Below are 21,624 nucleotides of genomic sequence, written 5' to 3'. Positions count from 1 at the left end.
TCACTGCATATATTGCTGGATTCTATTTATTGATATATTTATTGATATGTGCTTCATGATTTGTGTGTGTGTGTGTGTGTGTGTTCATGAAGGATACAGGTCTGTAACTTTTTTCTTGTAATGTCTTTATCAGATTTTCATACCAGAATTACTTCAGCTTCATAAAATAAGTTGAAAAGTATTCTTTCCACCTCTGTTTTTTGAAAAAGCTTGTGTAGAATTTGTAACCCTTCTTTCTTGGGTATTTGATAGATTTTACCAATGCTACCACCTGGCACTGGAATTTTCTTTATGGCAAGTTTTTTTTTTTTTTTTTTTTTTTTTTTTTTTTTTTTTGAGACGGAGTCTTGCTCTGCCACCCAGGCTGGAGTGCAGTGGCCGGATCTCAGCTCACTGCAAGCTCCGCCTCCCGGGTTTACGCCATTCTCCTGCCTCAGCCTCCGGAGTAGCTGGGACTACAGGCGCCCGCCTCGTCGCCCGGCTAGTTTTTTGTATTTTTAAGTAGAGACAGGGTTTCACCGTATTAGCCAGGATGGTCTCGATCTCCTGACCTCGTGATCCGCCCGTCTCGGCCTCCCAAAGTGCTGGGATTACAGGCTTGAGCCACCGCGCCCGGCCTATGGCAAGTTTTTTTGAATAGACTTACTTAGAATAGCTTTAGGTCTATAGAAAAGTTGTGAAGATAGTAGAGTTCCCATGTTCTCCACACCCAGTTTTCCTTATTGTTGACATCTTACATTAATATGGTACATTTGTCACAACCAATATCAGTATATTATTATTATTATTATTATTTTTGAGACAGGGTCTTGCTCTGTTGCCCAGGCTGGAGTGTAGTGGTGCAATCTTGGCTCACTGCAACCACTGCTTCCAGGGATCAAGCTCTCCTCCCACCTCAGCTTCCCAAGTAGCTGGGACTACAAGTGCGCACCACCACGCTTGGCTATTTTTATTTTTTACAATTAATCTTTTCAAAGAACCAACTTTTGGCTTTGTTGTTTCTATTGTTTGATTTATATTTCATTGATTTCTTCTTTTATTAACTTCTTCCCCTACTTAATTTGGGTTTGCTTTTTTCTAGCTTATTTTTTTATTTACTTTGAGACAGGGTCTTGCTCTGTTCCCCAGGTTGGAGTGCAGTGGTGTGATTTTGGCTCAGAGCAACCTCCGCCTCTCAGGCTTAAGTGATCCTCCTACCTCAGCTTCCTGAGTAGCTGGGACTACAGGTGCCACCACACCCAGCTACGTTTGTATTTTTCATAGAAATGGGGTTTCACTATATTGCCGAGGCTGGCCTCGAACTCATGGGCTCAAGTGGTCTGCGTGTCTCAGCCTCCTAAAGTGCTAGGATTACAGATGTGAGCCACTGCACTCAGCCTTTCCTTGCATCTTAAGGTGGAAATTTATACTACTGATTTTAAACTTTTCCTCCTTTCTAATACTAGTTGAATCTATTTCCTTCTAAGCACTGCTTTTTTTTTGTTTGTTTTTTGGTAGAGATGGGGTTTCACCATGTTGCCCAGGCTGGACTCCAAACTCCTGGACTCAAGCAATCTGCCTGCCTCAGCCTCCCAAAGTGCTGGGACTACAGGCATGAGTCACTGCGCGAAGACAGCTTTAGTTAAGCCTCATAAATGTTGACATCAGTTAGAAACATTTTATCTTTTGTGACTTTTGTTTCATGGGTTACTTGGAAATAGATTATTTAATTTACAAATATTTGAGGCTTTTCTAGATATCCTATTATTGGTCTTTTCTAATTTCAGTCCTTTTCCGCATGAACATATTCTATGCAACTTCAGTCCTTTGACATTTATTGAAGCTTATTTTTATGGACAAACTTATGGTCTATGTTGACAGATGTTCTTTTCTTTTTTTGAGACGGAGTCTCGCACCGTCCATCAGGCTGGAGTGCAGTGGTACGATCTCAGCTCACTGCAACCTCTGCCTCCCACGTTCAAGCGATTCTCCTGCCTCAGCCTCCTGAGTGGCTGGAATTACAGGCACGTACGACCATGCCTGGCTAATTTTTGTATTTTTAGTAGAGATGGGGTTTCACCATGTTGGTGAGGCTGGTCTAGAACTCCTGACCTTGTGATCCACTTGCCTCGGCCTCCCAAAGTGCTGGGATTACAGGCTTGAGCCACTGCACCCGGCCTAATATTCTTCTTTTTTGTTGAGCTGTTGTATCAATTACTAAAGAAGGGGTAACAATCTCCATCTAAGACTATGGATTTGTATATTTCTTCTTTTAGTTCTGGTTTTTACTTTACGTATTTTGAAGCCCTATTTTTAAGCAGAAGGAACTATACAGTGGTAAATACAGTGGCATGAAAGTAGACGGGAGGCATGGGCCAAAACTTCTGACTGAACCCTGGAAGAAATAAACACGTCAAATTTCCCAACTCTATCTAAAAATCTCTTCTTAGGCATACCCTGGGACTTAAAATATATTTATTAGAGCTTTATCCTAGATGGCTTTTGGAAAATTGAGCATTTTTAGTAGAATGACATTTGGATTCATTTTTGGACTTAATCTATTATGATCCACTCTCACCTATGGAAGGATACCCTCTTCCCCCCAAGAATTATCTTTCACCTCTGTTGAGAACATTGCCTGGGTATAGGGAAAATGGATGACTGAACCACAGACCAAGTAACTTCTATGGGAGGTGTGGTAAGAAGGTTCTAATACGGCCTCCAGTGATCCTTGCCTGCTGGTATTCATGCCTTTGAGTAATCTCCTCCCACACTGAATCAAGGCTGACTTACGTGAGCAATAGAAAGCTGCAGAATTGATAAAGTGTGACTTTCAAGGCTAGGTCATAAAAGGCAGTCTAGTTCAGTCTTGGAATCTTGTATCATTCACTATGAGGAGAATCTAGGCACCATGCTGTAAGGATGCTCAAGTAGCTCCATGGAGAGGCCCACATGCAAAGGTACTACAGCATCTTGCCAACTGTCAGCCATGGGAGAAGCCACCTTGGAAATAGATCCTCCACCTGTAGTCACAGCTTCAGATGACCACAGCCTCAGCTAACACCTGACTACAATCTCATGAAATACTCTAAGCCAGAACAAACCAGCTAAGCTGCTCCACGATTCTTCAAATTTCTTATCTTTTTTTTTTTTTTTTTTTTCTGAGACAGAGTCTTACTCTGTCGCCCAGCCTGGAGTACAGTGGCATGGTCTCGGCTCATTGTAGCCTCGACCTCCCAGGCTCAAGTGATACTTCCACCTCAGCCTCCCGAGTAGCTGGGAGTACAGGTATGTGCCACGACACCCAGCTAATTTTTTGTTTTGGTAGAGGCTGGTCTCAAACTACTGGGCTCAGGTGATCTACCCTTCTTGGCCTCCCAAAGTGCTGGGGTTACAGGCGTACACCACAATGAATGGTCTTTAGAGATAGGGTGTCACTTTATTGCCCAGGCTGGACTTGACCTCCTGGGCCCAAACGAGCCTCCCGACTCAGCCTCCCATAGTTAAGACTACAGGTATGCACCACTGTGCCTAGCTCATCCCAGGATTCTTAACCTACAGAAACCATAAGAAATAACAATTCATGTTTTAAGCCACCAAATTTTGGGAAAGATTTATTATCCAGCAGTAGGCAACTAATACAAAAGCAAAGATCAGAAATAGAAGGTGCTCCTGGGGGACTTGATGGGATATAGCAAGGTAGGCTGGGGGAGGCGGGAGCAGTGAGAGGCATGGTAAGGGAGCAAAGTGGAGTAAGGAACCTGTGAAATCAATTTGTATTTTACTCACCATTTCATCCAGGATTGGCTCTAAGAGGTTATTACAGATGGTCCCTGAAATGTAGGATCAAGAGAATGCTGTGTGATCTTTATTGGGAAGACAGATTTTAGGTTGTGTCAGGTGGGGGTGTTCCTACAGACAAGTTAGTCTCATTTCATACTGAACAAGTGATTGGGGCTTTACAATAAAGATCAGGTTCTGGAAGGGCAATAGTTTTTCTTTTATTTTTTATTTTTTGAGACGAAGTCTCACTCTGTTGCCCAGGCTGGAATGCAGTGGCATGATCTCAGCTCATTGCAACTTCTGCCTCCTGGGTTCAAGAGATTCTCTTGCCTCAGCCTCCCGAGTAGTTGGGACTACAGGTGCCCGCCACCACGCCCAGCTAATTTTTTGTATTTTTAGCAGAGGCAGGGTTTCACCGTGTTAGCCAGGATGGTCTCGATCTCCTGACCTCATGATCTGCTCACCTTGGCCTCCCAAAGTGCTGGGATTACAGGCATCAGCCACTGCACCCGGCCTTTTCTTTCTTTCCTTCCTTCCTTCCTTCCCTCCCTCCCTCCCTCCCTCCCTCCCTCCCTCCCTCCCTCCCTCCCTCCTTCCTTCCTTCCTCCTCCCTCCCTCCCTCCCTCCCTCCCTCTCTCTCTCTCTCTCTTTCTTTCTTTCTTTCATAGAGATGGGGGTCTCACTATGTTGGCCAGGATGGTCTTGAACTCCTGGCTTCAAGCAATCTTCCTGCTTTGGGCTCCCAAAGAGTTGGGATTTCAGGCGTGAGCCACTGCACCAAGCCAATATCTGTTCTTTAACAAAACATTTTTTCAATTGTTTTATGCTAGGCCCTGGGATAACTGCTGGGTGAACTAAGCAAGGATAAGTGAGTCACAGACTCTGCTTTCAAGAAGTTAGAAAGGTGTAGGGGAGATTATCAAGAAAACAATGACAATACTATGTTACAAATAGTATGATAAAGCCAGTCACAGTGGCTCATGCCTTAATCCCAGTGCTATGGAAGGCTGAGGTGGGCAGAGAGCTTGAGTCCAGGAGCTCAACACCAGCTGGGCAACATAGTAAAATCTTGTCTCTATGAAAAAATTTAAGAATTAGGTGGGTACGGTAATGTGTACCCGCAGTCCCAGCTCCTGGAGAAGCTGAGGTGGGAGGATCACTTGAGCCTGGTGGGGGACCAGGGGTTGAAGCTGCAGTGTGTCGTAATTGCACCACTGCACTCTAGCCTGGGTAACAGAGAGAGACCTTGTCTCAAGGTAAAAAAGAAAAACCATATAATTAATCAGGACAAACCCAGACCACTAGGATGAACGCAGGTAGTCAGGGAGAGCTTTCTGGAGGAGGTGACTTTCGAGTTTTGAAGGATAAATATGATTTGGCCTCTCTCTGGGTGAAAGGAAGGGATAGGACAATGGAGTGTGGGATGGTCTTGGAAGAAAAGCCTTCTTGACACTAGAGAAAGCATACATGGAAGGTTCTCTAAAGGTTCAAGAAACTGTAGGTAGTTCTGAATGCCTAGAATATAGGAAATGAAGGGAGGGGTGAGGTTGGCAGGGACCTAGTTCCTACAGTCTTATATTTTCTGGTAGGGTTTTAATTTTTGTCTTCAAAGCACTGAGGAACAACTGCAGTGTTTTAATCAAGGGCTTGACCTAATCAGATTTGCATTTGGGAAGGATTTCTCTTGCTGCAGTGGGTGGATGGGACTGAGGAGGGCTGGACAGAGCCAAGATGACCAGATGGAAGGTCACAGTTCAGAGGGAAGAGTCCCAATGAAGTAATGACAGAGGGCAAGGCAGGAAAGGGCTGGGCCCAAGGATATTGACAGGCAGAAGCAGTGAAGTTTATTATCAACTGGATAGTGGGAAAGAACATGTCAATAATGCCTCCCAGTTGGCTGGGCGTGGTGGCTCACACCCAGCACTTTGGGAGGCTGATGCGGGTGGATCACCTGAGCTCAGGAGTTCGAGACAAGCCTGGCCAACATGGTGAAAACCCATGTCTACTACAAAAACACAAAAATCAGCCAGGCATAGTGGCGCACACCTGTAATCCCAGTTACTTGGGGAGGCTGAGGCAGGAGAATTGCTTGAACCTGGGAGGTGGAGGTTGCAGTGAGCCAAGGTTGTGCCACTGCACTCACTGCACTCTAGCCTGGGAGACAGAATGAGACTCTGTCTGAAAACAAAAAAGACAATGCCTCCCAAGTTTCTGGCTTAGCAAAATGAATAAATAACCTATTAGTGTTTTCTCATGTGACTTTTTTTGTTTTTAAGAAACAGAGTCTTACTCTGTCACCCAGGCTGGAGTGCAGTAATGGCATGATCATGGCTCACTGTAGCCCTGAACTCCTGGACTCAAGTGATCACCCTGTCTCAGCCTCCTGAGTAGCTGGGACTTACAGGCAACTACTACCATGCCCTGGCTTCTTGTAGGACTTCTGGAGACGTATTTAAGTGGAATAATGTTAACTATAATTTTTTTTTTTTTTTTTTTTAGACGGAGTTTCGCTCTGTTGCCCAGGCTGGAGTGCAATGGCATGATCTTGGGTCACTGCAACCTCCGCCTCCCAGGTTCAAGCGATTCTCCTGCCTCAGCCTTCCAAGTAGCTGGGATTACAGGCACGCGCCACCATACCCAGCTAATTTTTGTATTTTTAGTAGAGACAGGGTTTTACCGTGTTGGTCAGGCTGGTCTCGAACTCCTGACTTCAGATGATCCGCCCGCCTTGGCCTCCCAGAGTGCTGAGATTACAGGCTTGAGCCACTGCACGCAGCCAAGTATAATTTTTTTAAACAAATTTAAACGTACTACTTACCCATTGTCTTCAACGAAAGAACAGAATCCCTTGGTTAATGTTCCCTGAACAAAGACAAAGTAATTATTACTCAGTCAAGGAATCTGGGGGTAATCTTTTGGGCTCTTGAAACTAAACATGCCCATAGGCTGGGAGCGATGGCTCATGCCTGTAATGCCAGTACTTTGGGTGGCTGAGGCAGGCGGACTGCTTGAGCCCAGGAGTTCGAGGCCAGCCTGGGGAACATGGTGAAACCCTGTCTCTACAAAAAAATACAAAAGTTGGCTGGATGTGGTAGTGCTCCAGGCTGCATGACAGGCGCCTGTGGTCCCAGTTACTTGGGAGGCTGAGGTAGGAGGATTGCTTGAGCCCACAAGGTCTAGGCTGCAGTTGAACTGAGATTATGCTACTGCATTCCACCTTAATAGACACAGCAAGACCCTGTCTCCAAAAAACAAACAATCGAACAAAAAATCCCAAACAAAATCATGCCCATAAAAAAGCCAGGATAAGGAATTAGAAACCAAAAGAAAACCTCCAGCTATCTATTTATTCAACATTTACTGGACTCTAATTTTCTATTCTTGAAGAAAGGAATATTTAATAGGCAAACAAACTATTAACAGCATTTGGGGTGCCCTGAGTGCCTACTATGTGCCAGGGCCAAGTAGGTTTATCATCTTTATTTGCAGAAGTTAAAAAATGATGTAATCGGGTGGTATGAACATTAAAAAAAATGTAATTGACGTTACAACCAAGGTGTATTTGATTTCAAACCCAGATCTTTTTGACTATGCTAAATACAAGCAAATTCAAAAAGGGTAATTAGCCGGCCACGGTGGCTCACACAAGTTATCGTAATCGCAGCGCTTTGGGAGCCCGAGGGGGGATAGCTTTGAGGCCACGAATTCCAGACCAGCCTGGGCAACAAAATGAGGCCCACCACCAATCTCAACAAAAAATAAAAGTAAAAAAGTGAAAAAACCAAAAAGGGTATTAAGCAATTCACAGACAGATACTGCACAGGATTTTTGGTACGTTTAGGGCATCTGCATGGTACTAGCTTTGTTCTGGGTTGCTGAGAACATTCACAGGTCATATACCAGTTTTCCTTTCTGGAGAGTTTCTGTCTGTGTATCTTTTTCTGGAGAATCTGACATCCACAACACACACCTCATTTATTGCCAGAAACGATGATGTTTTATGATTTACATTATGTGTGTAATAAACACACACACGCACACACGCGCGCGTCTTCCTTTCTGGCCCTCGTTTACCGTAAGAGGAAGCAATTGCTTTTAGCATCAATAAAGGATTGCAGGATAAATATTTGTTCTTCGTAATGGGCGACATGCACCAGCCCACAAGACATCCAGAGATTCAGGTTATCAACGAAAGTGCACACGCCTCCCACGCCCCGTTTCCGTGCAGTTCCAAATCTCAGGTGTTTCCAGCTGCAGCTTCCGTTGCCTTTAACTACATCCTACCTTTTCCTTCAGACCTTCCCCCTCAACCCCTTCGAGACCTACAGGCACGGCCCAGGGGCGGGTGGCATGACCTTGGTTCATCCTCGGCCGCGGAGACGCCGCGTGACCTTGGCCAAGTCCCCGCTTCCCCATCCGCTGACTGGCGAGGCTGGACCGCTGGGTCTCCGCTCCGGCCGCTAGGCGTCCTGCGCGGGTACCCTATCTCCCCCGGCTTCTTCCGCGCGGCCCCCCCCCCCCCCCCCCCCGCGCCAGTTCTACGCCTACGCTGCCGGCGTAACGCCCGCCCGGAGTCGCGCGGCCCGCTCCTTTCAGACGCTGGTTTCCGCCGGGCGGATTGGGAGGGCGCGATTCCCGAACGCGGCCTGCGCTGCGAGCGCGCGGTCGTCCCGCAGGCCGGTGCGGCCTTACGCCGCTGACGCATCGCGCCCAAGATGGCTGCGCGGTCGTCGTCGGGGGTGGTGGTGGCAGAGGGGGCGGCGGCCCTGGCGGCAGTGGAGACGGCAGCTGTGACGGTGGCAGCGGCGGCGCGGGTCCTGGGCCGGGGGGAATGAGGCGGCCGCGGCAGGCCAGCGGCGGAGCCGTGTAGTGGAGAAGCTCCCCCTCCCTGCTTCCGTTGGCCGAGCCGGGGGCGCGCGCGCACGCGGCCGTCCAGAGCGGGCTCCCCACCCCTCGACTCCCGCGACCCGCACCGCACACCCACCTGGGCCGGAGGATGATGAAGCTCAAGTCGAACCAGACCCGCACGTACGACGGCGACGGCTACAAGAAGCGGGCCGCATGCCTGTGTTTCCGCAGCGAGAGCGAGGAGGAGGTGAGGCGCCAGGCTGGGCGGGCCGGGGTCGCCAGGTCTCCGGCCCCTTCGGATGGAGGCGCGAGGGGCGCGGCCGCCGGAGGAGGGTGTGCCCGGGCCGCCCCGGTGGTGTAGAATGATGTTCCGACGGAATTTCCTGAGGCGAAAAAGGGGGGAAGGAGCAAGGACGTTGGGGCTGAGGGGAAGCGGGTCTGAGTGTGGCCGCACAGGACGCGCCGGGCGGAGGGGGTGACCGGCTTGCGGCCAAAGCGCTTCGGTTCGGCCGCCTGTTACCGGGGAGAGCGGCCGCCGGCGAAGGCAGTGGGCTGGGAAGAGTGCGGCTTTCGGTTCAGGCCAACGGCTTTGATCCAGGAAGAGCCGCTCCGCACTTGTCAGCCAGGCACATGTGTGCGGAGGCTGGTGTGCACGAGGCGCGGGCCGGCCTTTGTGGCAGAGAAATAGTGCGCTTCATTGGCAGGTTTGGGGTTTGCCGAGGGATTAGGTGTCTGTGAGCCCAAAGCCGAGGGGTGAGGGTGGGGGTGGGGGTGTCTTCGGAAGCTTTAGGGCGTTGTGCATAAGCCACAGCCAGCTGTTTATTTTACAGTGCGCTGGGTAGCCTTTATGGTGTAGTCTGAGAAGAAAGGACATTTGATATAATAATCTTTCTGTGCTGACAATGTTTCATATTAATTGGGAAGACCCAAAACAGGATTTAATATTTTTGCCCTGACTTTCCTCCACTGCCTTGTGGGAAGAGCCTTAGGATTAAATTAGCTAGGAAAATAAAAATGTTTTAGAATCAGTTTTTTTTTTATAATAGGTAGGGTACTTTAAACAAAAATCTCGGCTTCCCAAAGCCGTTTCTGTGGTGATGAAGGGAGTTCAGAGAAGCACATGTTTTGTAAATCCACAAAGAATAGCTGCTTTGGAAATTCATAAGATGCCTGTGGGAATGCATTTCTCTTGTGTGCATTGTGGTAAAATGGCAGTTAAACTGCAAACAGTGAAGGAGAGTGAAATCCAATATGTTATATTCCAGCATTCAGCAGTGGGCTATGGTGGCAGGGCCGCAGTACAGTGTGCATGGTGTCGAAATGGGGAAAGGAACTTGACCCGTTAGTTATGAAAAGAAGCTGTGGCGAAAGAGACAGATGGATTGCCAGGAGTTGCTGTCCAGAGGTATTTAGGAGGAAGTGGGAATTTGAATTACTGCCTGAAGAAAATTAGTGAATTGTGCTGTTAAGGGATCCCATGTGTGCACCCTTTCAGCAAAACAGAACGAAAGGAGATTTGGAAACGTATGCTTTGTATCCTACCATATATTGTAAAAGTCCCCAAAACAGATGCATTGTAATAGCTAACCAGGGCCGTGCTGTAAATTATACACTGTTTTGGAATGCATATTTGAGTAAAGTAAAATTATTCGTGGTGCTTACTGCTCCAGAGGCTTTATTCTCTTCATTATCATATCATGTTGTGGGAAATCAGATGGGATCACAGGCTCTTAACTGAAGGGAAAGCTGATTAGCATAATAGCATGTCTTACTACACTAGTATGCCTAAATCTGTGAGCACCCCAATTATAAGTATAGTTTAGTTGTACAAATGATACAAGACTATTTGTTTTGAAAAATCACACCAGGCCGGACGCGGTGGCTCACACCTGTAATTCTAGCACTTTGGGAGGCCAAGGTGGTAAGGCCACGAGTTTGAGACCAACCTGGCCAACAGACCCCCATCTCTAAATTAAAAATAACTATAATAAATCATCCTAGAAATAGAAAACGTATTTTTGATAAATTGAAAACTATAGATCATAAGCAAACTAACAGGCTTAATTTTTCATTTTCTGTTAAATGTTTTATTATGCACTGGCATTAGGAACATTAATGTTGAAAGCTTACTTGTCTGTTTAGGCTACTTCACTGCATCTTACAAGTCAGACCAGGCGTAAGACTTGCCTTCTAGGAGCTTACTTTTTTTCTTTTTTTTTTTTGAGACAGAGTCTCGCTATGTCACCCAGGCTGGAGTGCAGTGGCCAGATCTCGGCTCACTGCAACCTCCACCTCCCAGGTTCAGGCGATTCTAGGAGCTTACATTTTTATTTTTAAAAATTTATTTATTCATTTATTTTGAGACGGAGTCTTTCTCTTTCGCCCAGGCTGGGGTGCAGTGGCTTGATCTCGGCTCACTGCAATCTCCACCTCCCAGGTTCAAGCAGTTCTCCCTGCCTCAGCCTCCTGAGTAGCTGGGATTACAGGCGCCTGCCACAATGCTTGGCTAGTTTTTATATTGTATTTTTTATTTTTTATTTTTTATTTTTTTCAGATGGAGTCTTGGCTCTGTCTCCCACGCTGGAGTGCAGTGGCACGATCTCAGCTCACTGCAAGCTCTGCCTCCTGGATTCACGCCATTCTCCTGCCTCAGCCTCCCCAGTAGCTGGGACTACAGGTGCCTGCGACCACACCCGGCTAATTTTTTGTATTTGTAGTAGAGACAGAATTTCACCGTGTTAGCCAGGATGGTCTCAATCTCCTGACTTTGTGATCTGCCCGCCTCGGCCTCCCAAAGTGCTGGAATTACAGACGTTAGACACTGTGGCCGGCCTTTATTTATTTATTTTTTTGAGACAGGGTCTCACTGTGTCACCCAGGTTGGAGTGTAGTGGTGTGATCATGGCTCACTGCAACCTCAACCTCCTGTGCTCAAGCAATCCTCCCATCTCAGCCTCCCAAGTAGCTGGGACTACATGCACAAGCCACCACACCTGGTTGATTTTTAAATTTTATGTGGAGACAGGGTGTATTAGTCCATTTTCACACTGCTATAAAGAAATACCGGCCACGTGCGGTGGCTCAAGCCTGTAATCCCAGCGCTTTGGGAGGCCGAGACGGGCGGATCACGAGGTCAGAAGATCGAGACCATCCTGGCTAACATGGTGAAACCCCGTCTCTACTAAAAAATACAAAAAACTAGCCGGGTGAGGTGGCGGGCGCCTGTAGTCCCAGCTACTCGGGAGGCTGAGGCAGGAGAATGGCGTAAACCCGGGAGGCGGAGCTTGCAGTGAGCTGAGATCCGGCCACTGCACTCCAGCCCGGGCGACAGAGCGAGACTCCGTCTCAAAAAAAAAAAAAAAAAAAAAAAAAGAAATACCTGAGACTGAGTAATTTATAAAGAAAGAGATTTAATTGACTCACGGTTATACATGGCTGGGGAAGCCTCAGGAAACTTACAATCATGGCGGAAGGCAAAGGGGAAGTAAGAACCTTCTTCACAAGGCAGCAGGAGAAAGAGAAGCAAAGGAGGAACTCCCAAACACTTATAAAACCATTGGATTTCGTGAGCACTCACTAGCATGAGAACCACATGGGGGAAACTCCCCATGATCCAATTACCTCCCTCACTCAACATGTGGGAGGGATTACAGGTCCCTCCCTCCACAGGTGGGGATTACAAATTGAGATGAGATTTGGGTGGGGACACAGAGCCGTACCATATCACAGGTTCTCCCTTTGTTGCCCAGGTTATTGTCAAACTCCTGGGCTCAAGAGATCCTCCCATCTCAGCCTCCCAAAATGCTGGGATTATAGGCAAGAGCCACTTTGCCAGTCCAGGAGCTTAAAATTTTGAACTGTCAAAATGAAGTTTCTTTAATGCATTGAAACATTTAGTTTCCTTTATTGAATTTCTTTTTGAATGTTGGTTAATGAGCAGAGGAATCATGCAAAGCTTTAAATTGCAGATGCAGTGGGTGTTACAGCTAAATCCTGGGAAGAAAAAGAAAATGAGTGAAATACGTCCATTTTAGATTTGTTCAGTTCAACAAACATGTATTAAAAACAACAAAATGCATGTATTAAAGAGCCTACAATGGCGGCAGCACTGTGTCATGGGGAATCTAAAGATTAGCATCCCTTCCTGCGGACAGAGTTGAGTAGTTTTAGATGAGATTCCTTAATTGGGAGGGATTTTGGACCACAGAATAATCTCTAGGGTGCTTTTCAACTCTCAGATTATATAATTGTGTTGGAAGGAAAGTAATTTGTTAGTTCCAGGAGAACTTTTATGTTCTCAATAGATGTGCCAGAAGCATTAGCTGCCACACATTGTGGGAATGTAAAATTCAAACCGAATAGGACATTCAACCCAATTAAAAAAATTTTTTAATGGGCACTAATGGCTTTAATCAAGATGGAATAGTTTACAGAATATTATTAGCATTAATACAATAGTAATGTAAGTATAAACAGGACCTTGATTTATAAATTTAAGCAATGTCAAGAAGCATACATGCAATGTGAAGAAAAAGAGATGAAAATACAGCCGTGTGTTGTTTAACATTGGCGATACGTACTGAGAAATGCATCATTAGGTGATTTTGTTGTTGTGTGAACATTATAGAATGTACTTACACATACCTGGCTGGTATAGCCTACTGCATATGTAGGCTATATGGTATAACCTGTTGGTCCTGCAAAACTGTACAGCAGGTGACTGTACTGAATAAATAGGCAATTGTAATGCAGTAGTATTTGTGTTTCTAAACATATGTAAACAAGCAAAGTACAGGAAAAATACGGTACAAAAAATAAACGGTTCACCTGACCAGGACACTTACTATGAATGGTGCTTGCGCGATTGGAAGTTGCTCTAGATGCGTCAGTGAGTGAGCGGTGAGTAAATGCAAAGGCTTAGGGTATTACTGTACACGACTGTAGACTTTAGAAACACTGTACAGCTTAGGTTGCACTAAATCAAAAAATTATTTTTTTTCAAAAATTAACCTTAGCTTACTGTAATTTTTTTACTTTATAAACTTTTACATTTTTTAACGTTCTGACTCTTGTAATATTAGCTTAAAACACATTGTACATCTGTATAAAAATATTTTCTCTTTTTTCCCTGTTATACTAAAATCACTTTTTTTTTTTTTTTTTAAAGAGTTGAGATCTTGCTCTGTTGCCCAGGCAACAGCCCAGGCTGGTCTTGAACTCCTGGGCTCAAGTGATCCTTCCACCTCAGCCTCCCGACAGCTAGCTAGGACAACTGGTGTATGCCACCATGCCTGGCTAATGTTTTCTTCATTATATCCTTATTCTAGAAACTTTATTTAAAGATATTATTTATTATTTATTTGTTTTACTTTTTGTTCCTCTGCCTACCCATATTTTACTTTTTTTTTTTTTTTTTTGAGACGGAGTCTCGCTCTGTCGCCCGGGCTGGAGTGCAGTGGCCGGATCTCAGCTCACTGCAAGCTCCGCCTCCTGGGTTTATGCCATTCTCCTGCCTCAGCCTCCCGAGTAGCTGGGACTACAGGCGCCCACCACTTCGCCCGGCTAGTTTTTTGTATTTTTTAGTAGAGACGGGGTTTCACCGTGTTAGCCAGGATGGTCTCGATCTCCTGACCTCGTGATCCGCCCGTCTTGGCCTCTCAAAGTGTTGGGATTACAGGCTTGAGCCACCGCGCCCGGCCACATTTTTTTTTTTTTTTTTTTTGAGACGGAGTCTCACTGTCACCCAGTCTGGAGTGCAGTGGCGTGATCTCAGCTCACTGCAAGCTTTGCCTCCCGGGTTCACGCCATTCTCCTGCCTCAGCCTCCTGAGTAGCTGGGACTACAGGCGCTTACCACCATGCCCGGCTGATTTTTTATATTTTTAGTAGAGATGGGATTTCACCGTGTTAGCCAGGATGGTCTCGATCTCCTGACCTCGTGATCCGCCCGCCTCGGCCTCCCAAAGTGCTGGGATTGCAGGCGTGAGCCACTGTGCCCGGCCCATATTTTGCTTTTTAAGCTTTTTCTTTGGTTGAAAACAAAGACACAAACACACATTAACCTAGGCCTACACAGGGTCAAGGATCATCAGTATCACTGTCTTCCACCTCCGCATCTTACCCCACTGGGAGGTCTTCAGGAGAATAACAGGCATGGAACTGTCATCTCCTATGATAACAATCCCTTCTTCTGAGACTGTTTTACAATTAACTTTTTAAAAAGTAAGTAGAGAGAATACACTCTAACATAATAAAAAGTACAGGATAGTAAATACATAAACCAGTAATACATTTACTGTCAAGTATTTTGTACTGCACGTGATTGTATGTGCTACATTTTTGTTGTTGTTGTTGTTTTGAGACAGGGTCTTACTCTGTTGCCCAGGCTGGAGTATAGTGGTGTGATCACGGCTCACTGTAGCCTTGACCTTCTGGGCTCAAGCGATCCTCACACCTCAGCCTCCCAAGTATCTGAGACTCCAGGCACGCGCCACCATGCCTGGCTAATTTTTGTATTTTTTTGTAGAGATAGGGGTTTTGGCATTTTACCCAGGCTGGTCTTGAGCTCCTGGACTAAGGCAGTCTGCCTCCTCAGCCTCCCTAAGTGCTGGGATTACAGGCATGAGCCACCGTGCTCAGCTGTGCTAGACTTTTATATGACCGGCAGCACAGTAGATTTGTTTGTGTACTCACCAAAAACACATGAGTAGCGCATTGTGCTGTGTCACCACAGCTACGATGGGAAAGGAATTTCTCAGCTCCATTATAATCTCTTGGGACTACTCTTGTATATGTAGTCTGTAGTTGACTGCTATGTTATGTAGTACGTGACTATATTAGAAGATAGTATCTCATGAGTGGCCAAACCTATCATTCTAGGTTTTTTTTTCCCCCAGCTCCAGAAAACTTTATTTATAGACCAGCAATGAGAGGCTGAAATTCTGATCCAGGTTAGGATGTGTCAACATAGTAAGTTTATTGAACACTCATTGAGTGCCAAGTTCTGTGATACCGTTATGAAGGAGACAGATATGCAGGGAGCTTAGAGTCTAATGGGAGAGATGGAACAACAAATAGACCCAACAGCATGATGAAAATGATTCCCTTTTCTCTTTCTGGCTTATCTTCTTGTTGATAAACAAAATTTATCAGAAAAAAATCTCCCACTTAACAAGTTCTACTGATAGTTATTGATATGTTGATAACATCTTTAAATTGGGTATTTGTGGTAACTAACATTTATTACAGTAGTTTGAACCTGATACAGTTTCTTAACCAACCACTCCTTTAACCAGCTTGGTACGCTGAATGCTTGGCAGTTACTCAGCAGGCTTCCGGGTCTGGTGTACCCCAACCAGATGACCTCCCAGCTGCCAAATTGTGTGATTACAATTAGTTACCTTTATTCCTGTATCTGTGTATGTTCATTGTACTTGTTATTGTAATTGTGCAACTTAACCAGTGAAATTTGAGTTCAGAAAAGAACAAGGCTGGGCATGGTGACACATGCCTGTAATCCCAGCACTTTGGGAGACCAAGGTGGGCGGATCATGTAAGCCCAGAAATTTGAGACGAACCTAGGAAACATGGTGAAACCCCATCTTTACTGAATACATAAAACTAGCCAGGCATGGTGGTGTGCGCCTGTAGTCCCAGCTACATGAGAGGCTGAGGCACAAGAATTACTTGAACCCGGGAGATGGAGGTTGCAGTGTGCCAACAGCACGCCACTGCACTCCAGAGTGAGAGTCTGTCTCAAAACAAAAAAAAAAGAAAAGAAATTACTGCTCACTTGTATGGACAAACTGGAGAAGATTGGAGAGGGGATCTTAAAAGTCTAGGACTCTGCACATAGATTACTTCATGAATGTTTTTAGGTTTTTGTTCTTTATAGAAACTAGGACTGGGAAACAGATCATTCATTATGGGTGTGGCATATGAAAGACAACTTACAATTCAACAGTAGACTCATACTCAAAACAATATCTTGGCCCTACAAAGATTAGCAAATAAATACATGTTTATATACATATAAAAGATTTATTTGCTAATAATATGTATATGTATACATATTATTTACACACTATAGGTGTGTGCCACCTTACCTTGCCAGTATATGTATATGTATATGTATTTTTTTTTTTTTTTTTTTTTGAGACAGAGTTTCGCTCTTGTTGCCCAGGCTGGAGTGCAATGGCACAATCTTGGCTCACCGCAACCTCCACCTCCTGAGTTCAAGCGATTCTCCTGCCTTAGCCTCCCAAGTAGCTGGGATTGCAGGTATACACCACCATGCCTGGCTAATTTTGTGTTTTTAGTAGAGACAGGGGTTTCTCCATGTTGGTCAGGCTGGTCTCGAACTCCTGACCTCAGGAGATCCGCCCACCTCGGCCTCTCAAAGTGCTGGGATTACAGGCGTGAGCCACTGTGCCTGGCCATATTTTTTATTTTTTGTAGAGTTGAGGTCTCATGTTGCCCAGACTGGTCTGGGACTCCTGGCTCAAGTGATCCTCCCTACTTGGCCTCTCAAAGTGTTGGGATTATAGGCATGAGCCATCACATCTGGCCTGTTTGATTATTTAATATTTTCATTTGCAAATAATATATAATTAATATATGAAGTATGTATATATAAATGTATATTTATCTGCTAATCTTTGTTCTTAGGGCCAAGATCTTGTTTTGAGGTTTTTTTTTTTTTTTTTTTTTTGGAGGCAAGGTCTTGCTCTATTGACCAGGCTGGAGTGCAGTAATGTGATCTCAGGTCACTACAGCTTCCACCTCCCAGGCTCAAGTGATCCTCCCACCTCAGCCTCCCAAGTAGATGGAAGTGCAAGTGCATGCCACCTTGCCCAGCTAATTTTTGTGTGTGTGGTGACAGGGTCTCACTATATTACTCAGGCTGGTTTTGAACTCCTGAGCTAAAGCGATCCTCCCACCTCAGCCTCCCAAAGTGCTAGGATTACATGCGTGTGCCACCGCGCCCAGCCTACATTTATATTTTTTAATCAACCGTATCCTTTACTTGAACTTTATCATAAACTGTATAGAAGACTAACTTCTTGAGTAAGATTTTATTATCCTAAATTGGGTAATTTGATATTTGTCTGTCATATTATTCAACTTTGGCCCTCCTAAAGTACTTCCAGTAAGATTATCCTTCTTCCCCCAGTCTTTCCTTTTTTAGAGCCTCTGTGAGGAGAAGTGAGAGACAGGGGTAGGCTTGTTTGTACTCTTAGAAAGGCCAGATGATACAGAACATACAACAAATGACATCACAGTGCCTAGGAAAGTTAAAGCTGCTCCTAACGGGTCTGTTTTTACCCAGGGAGAAAAATGAATACTAATAGGATTGTGTGAGTTAGATTTCCCTGTGCCTTAAAGCTGTTTTAATAAAGAAAGGATGAAGCTGTTCCTAAGGTGTTAGGTTTGTTTGTTGTACTTTTCCACTAGAAGCCCTATGTCTCTTGGCAAACGGGGAGCTGCTTCACATTTTCTCAGATCCTTCAGCTCACCGGTTGGAATGGAGAGATGATTGACATTGGAGCTCCTCAGTGGGCAGAGACTGGTGGCCTGTTTGTCTGTAAAATGCCCCAGAGGAGCAGGTGAACTGACAGCAGGCTCTAGAGAGGGGAGTAAGACACCGGGAGCAATCCCAGAGGCAATAACCATGACAAAGGGCTTCCGGTAGATCCCAAGGTGATTAGGGAGTCCTTTTGTAACATATCTTGGTTACTGTTCAATATTACATTGCTCTAAGATCATGATGGGTTCATTGATCCAGTCATGACTGGACATTTCTACTCCTCATTTCTCAAAATCTTTCCTGGAAGCTTTTTTCCCCTGCTTCCCCTTCTGTTTGCCTAATACCAGTTAGTCATTTCTTCCATTACATTATTTTTTGCCTCCTTCCCAGGGTGTGAATTCTGGTCTAAATTCATACTGCAGGGCCGGGCGCGGTGGCTCAAGCCTGTAATCCCAGCACTTTGGGAGGCCGAGACGGGCGGATCATGAGGTCAGGAGATCGAGACCATCCTGGCTAATACGGTGAAACCCCGTCTCTACTAAAAAATACAAAAAACTAGCCGGGCGACGAGGCGGGCGCCTGTAGTCCCAGCTACTCGGGAGGCTGAGACAGGAGAATGGCGTGAACCCGGGAGGCGGAGCTTGCAGTGAGCTGAGAGCCGGCCACTGCACTCCAGCCTGGGCGGCAGAGCAAGACTCCGTCTCAAAAAAAAAAAAAAAAAAAAAAAAATTCATACTGCAGTCTCCATTCTTTTAACTCCTTGCCCCAATCCTACTTCTTTGCTTTTGCTTTAATTCTCATTTCTCAATAAAAATAGTGCTGCACATCTACTGTGTGCTGTGTGAAGCAATCTATATCTTTCTTCATTGCCTAGTACAGAAAGGAAGGGCCCTTTTACAGGAATACAATTGTTTATTCATTTCTTCAGCACACATTTTTGGAGTGTCTATGTAAGACCTTGGGAATACATGGATAAATAAGACCGTTCAGCATTTTGGGAGGCCTATGTGGGAGGGTCGCTTGAAGCTGGGGATGTCTAGGATGCAGTGAGCTGTGTTTGCATCATTGCACTCCAGCCTGGGCAACAGAGCGAGAGAGACCCTGGCTCCAAAAAGAAAAAATAAAATAAAATAAAATAAAATAAAGAAATGATTCCTTAAATAGGCTTTCTTTGTATACAATTAGTTAATCTCTTTGTTCATAAAACAGTAAAGTCCTTTTAAAGAACTGCTTAGAAAATCTTTTCTTTCGGCCGGGCGCGGTGGCTCAATCCTGTAATCTCAGCACTTTGGGAGGCCGAGACGGGCGGATCACGAGGTCAGGAGATCGAGACCATCCTGGCTAACATGGTGAAACCCCGTCTCTACTAAAAATACAAAAAAAAAAAACTAGCCGGGCGAGGTGGCGGGCGCCTGTAGTCCCAGCTACTCGGGAGGCTGAGGCAGGAGAATGGCGTAAACCCGGGAGGCGGAGCTTGCAGTGAGCTGAGATCCGGCCACTGCACTCCAGCCTGGGCGACAGAGCGAGACTCCGTCTCAACAAAAAAAAAAAAAAAAAAAAAAAAAAAAGAAAAACTTTTCTTTGACTTGGTTTTTTAACATATTTCTGATGTGTTTTATAAGAACAGCTTAGCAATGTTGAATAAAAATGGATATGAACTCAGACATAATGCTTATACTTTTCTTAAAAGGAGGAAGGATTGTGATTTTTCTTTTTTTGGAAATGGAGTCTAGCCCTGTCGTCCAGGCTGGAGTGCAGGGGCGTGATCTCGGCTCACTGCAACCTCCGCCTCCCAGGTTCAAACGATTCTCCTGCCTCAGCCTCCCGCATAGCTGGGATTACAGTCGCCCACCACCACACCCGGCTAATTTTTGCGTTTTTAGTAGAGATGTGGATTTCACCATCTTGGTCAGGCTGGTCTCAAACTCCTGACCTCGTGATCCACCCTCCTTGGCCTCCCAGAGTGCTGGGATTACAGGCGTGAACCACCGCCCCGGCCTTTCCTTTTTTTTTTTGAGACAGGGTCTTGCTCTGTCATCCAGGCTGGGGTGCTGTGATGCAATCATGGCTCACTGCAGCCTTGACCTCCTGAGCTCAAGCGATCCTCCTTCCTCACACCTCCTGTGTAGCTAAGATTACAGGCATGCACAACCATGCCTGGCTAATTCAGTTTTAGTAGAGACAGGGTCTTGCTGTGTTCCTCAGACTGGTCTCAAACTCCTGGGCTCAAGCAGCAGCCCTCCTGCCTTGACATTCCAAAGTGCTGGGATTACAGGTGTGAGCCACTATACCTAAGCATGATTTTTCTTTGAATATTTAGGAATCCTAATAAAATACACATTAAGGGAAGTTACAAAACAAGAGAAATCACATTGTGCTTATACTTGGAAATTTGTTTGTGTTTTGAGACAGGGTCTGGGTCCACCACCCAGACTGTAGTAGTAGTAGTAGTGGCATGATCATAGCTCACTGCAGCCCCAACCTTCCAGGCACAAGTGATCCTCTCACCTCAGCCTCCTGAGTAGCTGGGACTATAGGCATGTGCTACCACACCCTCCTAATATATATTTTTTATTTTTTGTAGAGATGAGATTTTGTTATGTTGCCCAGACTGGTCTGGAACTCCTGGCTCAAGTGATCCTCCCTCCTCGCCTTCCCGAAATGTTGGGATTGCATGCACGAACCACCACATCTGGCCTGTTTGATCATTTAATTTTTTTTTCTTTTTTTTGGAGACAGAGTCTCGCTCTGTCACCCAGGCTGGAGTGCAGTGGTGCCATCTCGGCTCACTGCAAGCTCCGCCTCCCGGGTTCCCGCCATTCTCGTGCCTCAGCCTCCCGAGTTGCTGGGACTACAGGCGCCCTCCACCATGCCCAGCTAATTTTTTTGTATTTTTTAGTAGAGACGGAGTTTCACTGTGTTAGCCAGGATGGTCTCAATCTCCTGACCTCGTGATCCGCCCGCCTCGGCCTCCCAAAGTGCTGGGATTACAGGTGTGAGCCACCATGCCTGGCTTTGTTTGTTTGTTTGTTTGAGATGGAGTCTGGCTCTGTTGCCCAGGCTGGAGTGCAGTGGCGCCATCTTGGGTCACTGCAAGCTCCGCCTCCTGGGTTCCCACCATTCTCCTGCCTCAGCCTCCCAAGTAGCTGGGACTATAGGCGCCTGCCACCATGCCCGGCTAATTTTTTGTATTTTTTAGTAGAGACGGAGTTTCACCGTGTTAGCCAGGATGGTCTCGATCTCCTTACCTTGTGATCTGCCCACCTCGGCCTCCCAAAGAGATTACAGGTGTGAGCCACCGTGCCTGGCTTTTTTTGTTTGTTTGTTTGAGATGGAGTCTCGCTCTGTCGCCCAGGCTGGAGTGCAGTGGTGCGATCTTGGCTCACTGCAACCCCCGTCTCCCAGGTTCAAGTGATTTTCTTGCCTCAGCCTCCCGAGTAGCTGGGGTTATAGGCGCCCACCAGCAAGCCCGGCTAATTTTTGTATTTT

General features: G+C 45.9%; 1 protein-coding gene across 1 annotated transcript in view; it reads left to right on the top strand.

The window, feature by feature from the left end:
- The first annotated feature begins 8,361 nt into the window (after positions 1-8,361).
- The window catches only part of NUDT3 (nudix hydrolase 3), a 123,408-nt gene continuing 110,145 nt past the window's right edge, over positions 8,362-21,624 (top strand). Inside the window, exon 1 of the mRNA XM_010358070.2 lies at positions 8,362-8,857. Within this exon, the coding sequence (XP_010356372.1) occupies positions 8,759-8,857 (99 nt within the window). The 5' untranslated portion in view covers positions 8,362-8,758. The remainder of the gene's footprint in view (positions 8,858-21,624) is intronic.

This window comes from Rhinopithecus roxellana, chromosome 4 (assembly GCF_007565055.1).
Source record: "Rhinopithecus roxellana isolate Shanxi Qingling chromosome 4, ASM756505v1, whole genome shotgun sequence".
In the NCBI taxonomy this organism is placed as follows: domain Eukaryota; kingdom Metazoa; phylum Chordata; class Mammalia; order Primates; family Cercopithecidae; genus Rhinopithecus; species Rhinopithecus roxellana.
Note: the sequence above shows the minus strand (reverse complement) of the source record. Positions and strands in the feature narration are given on the sequence as shown.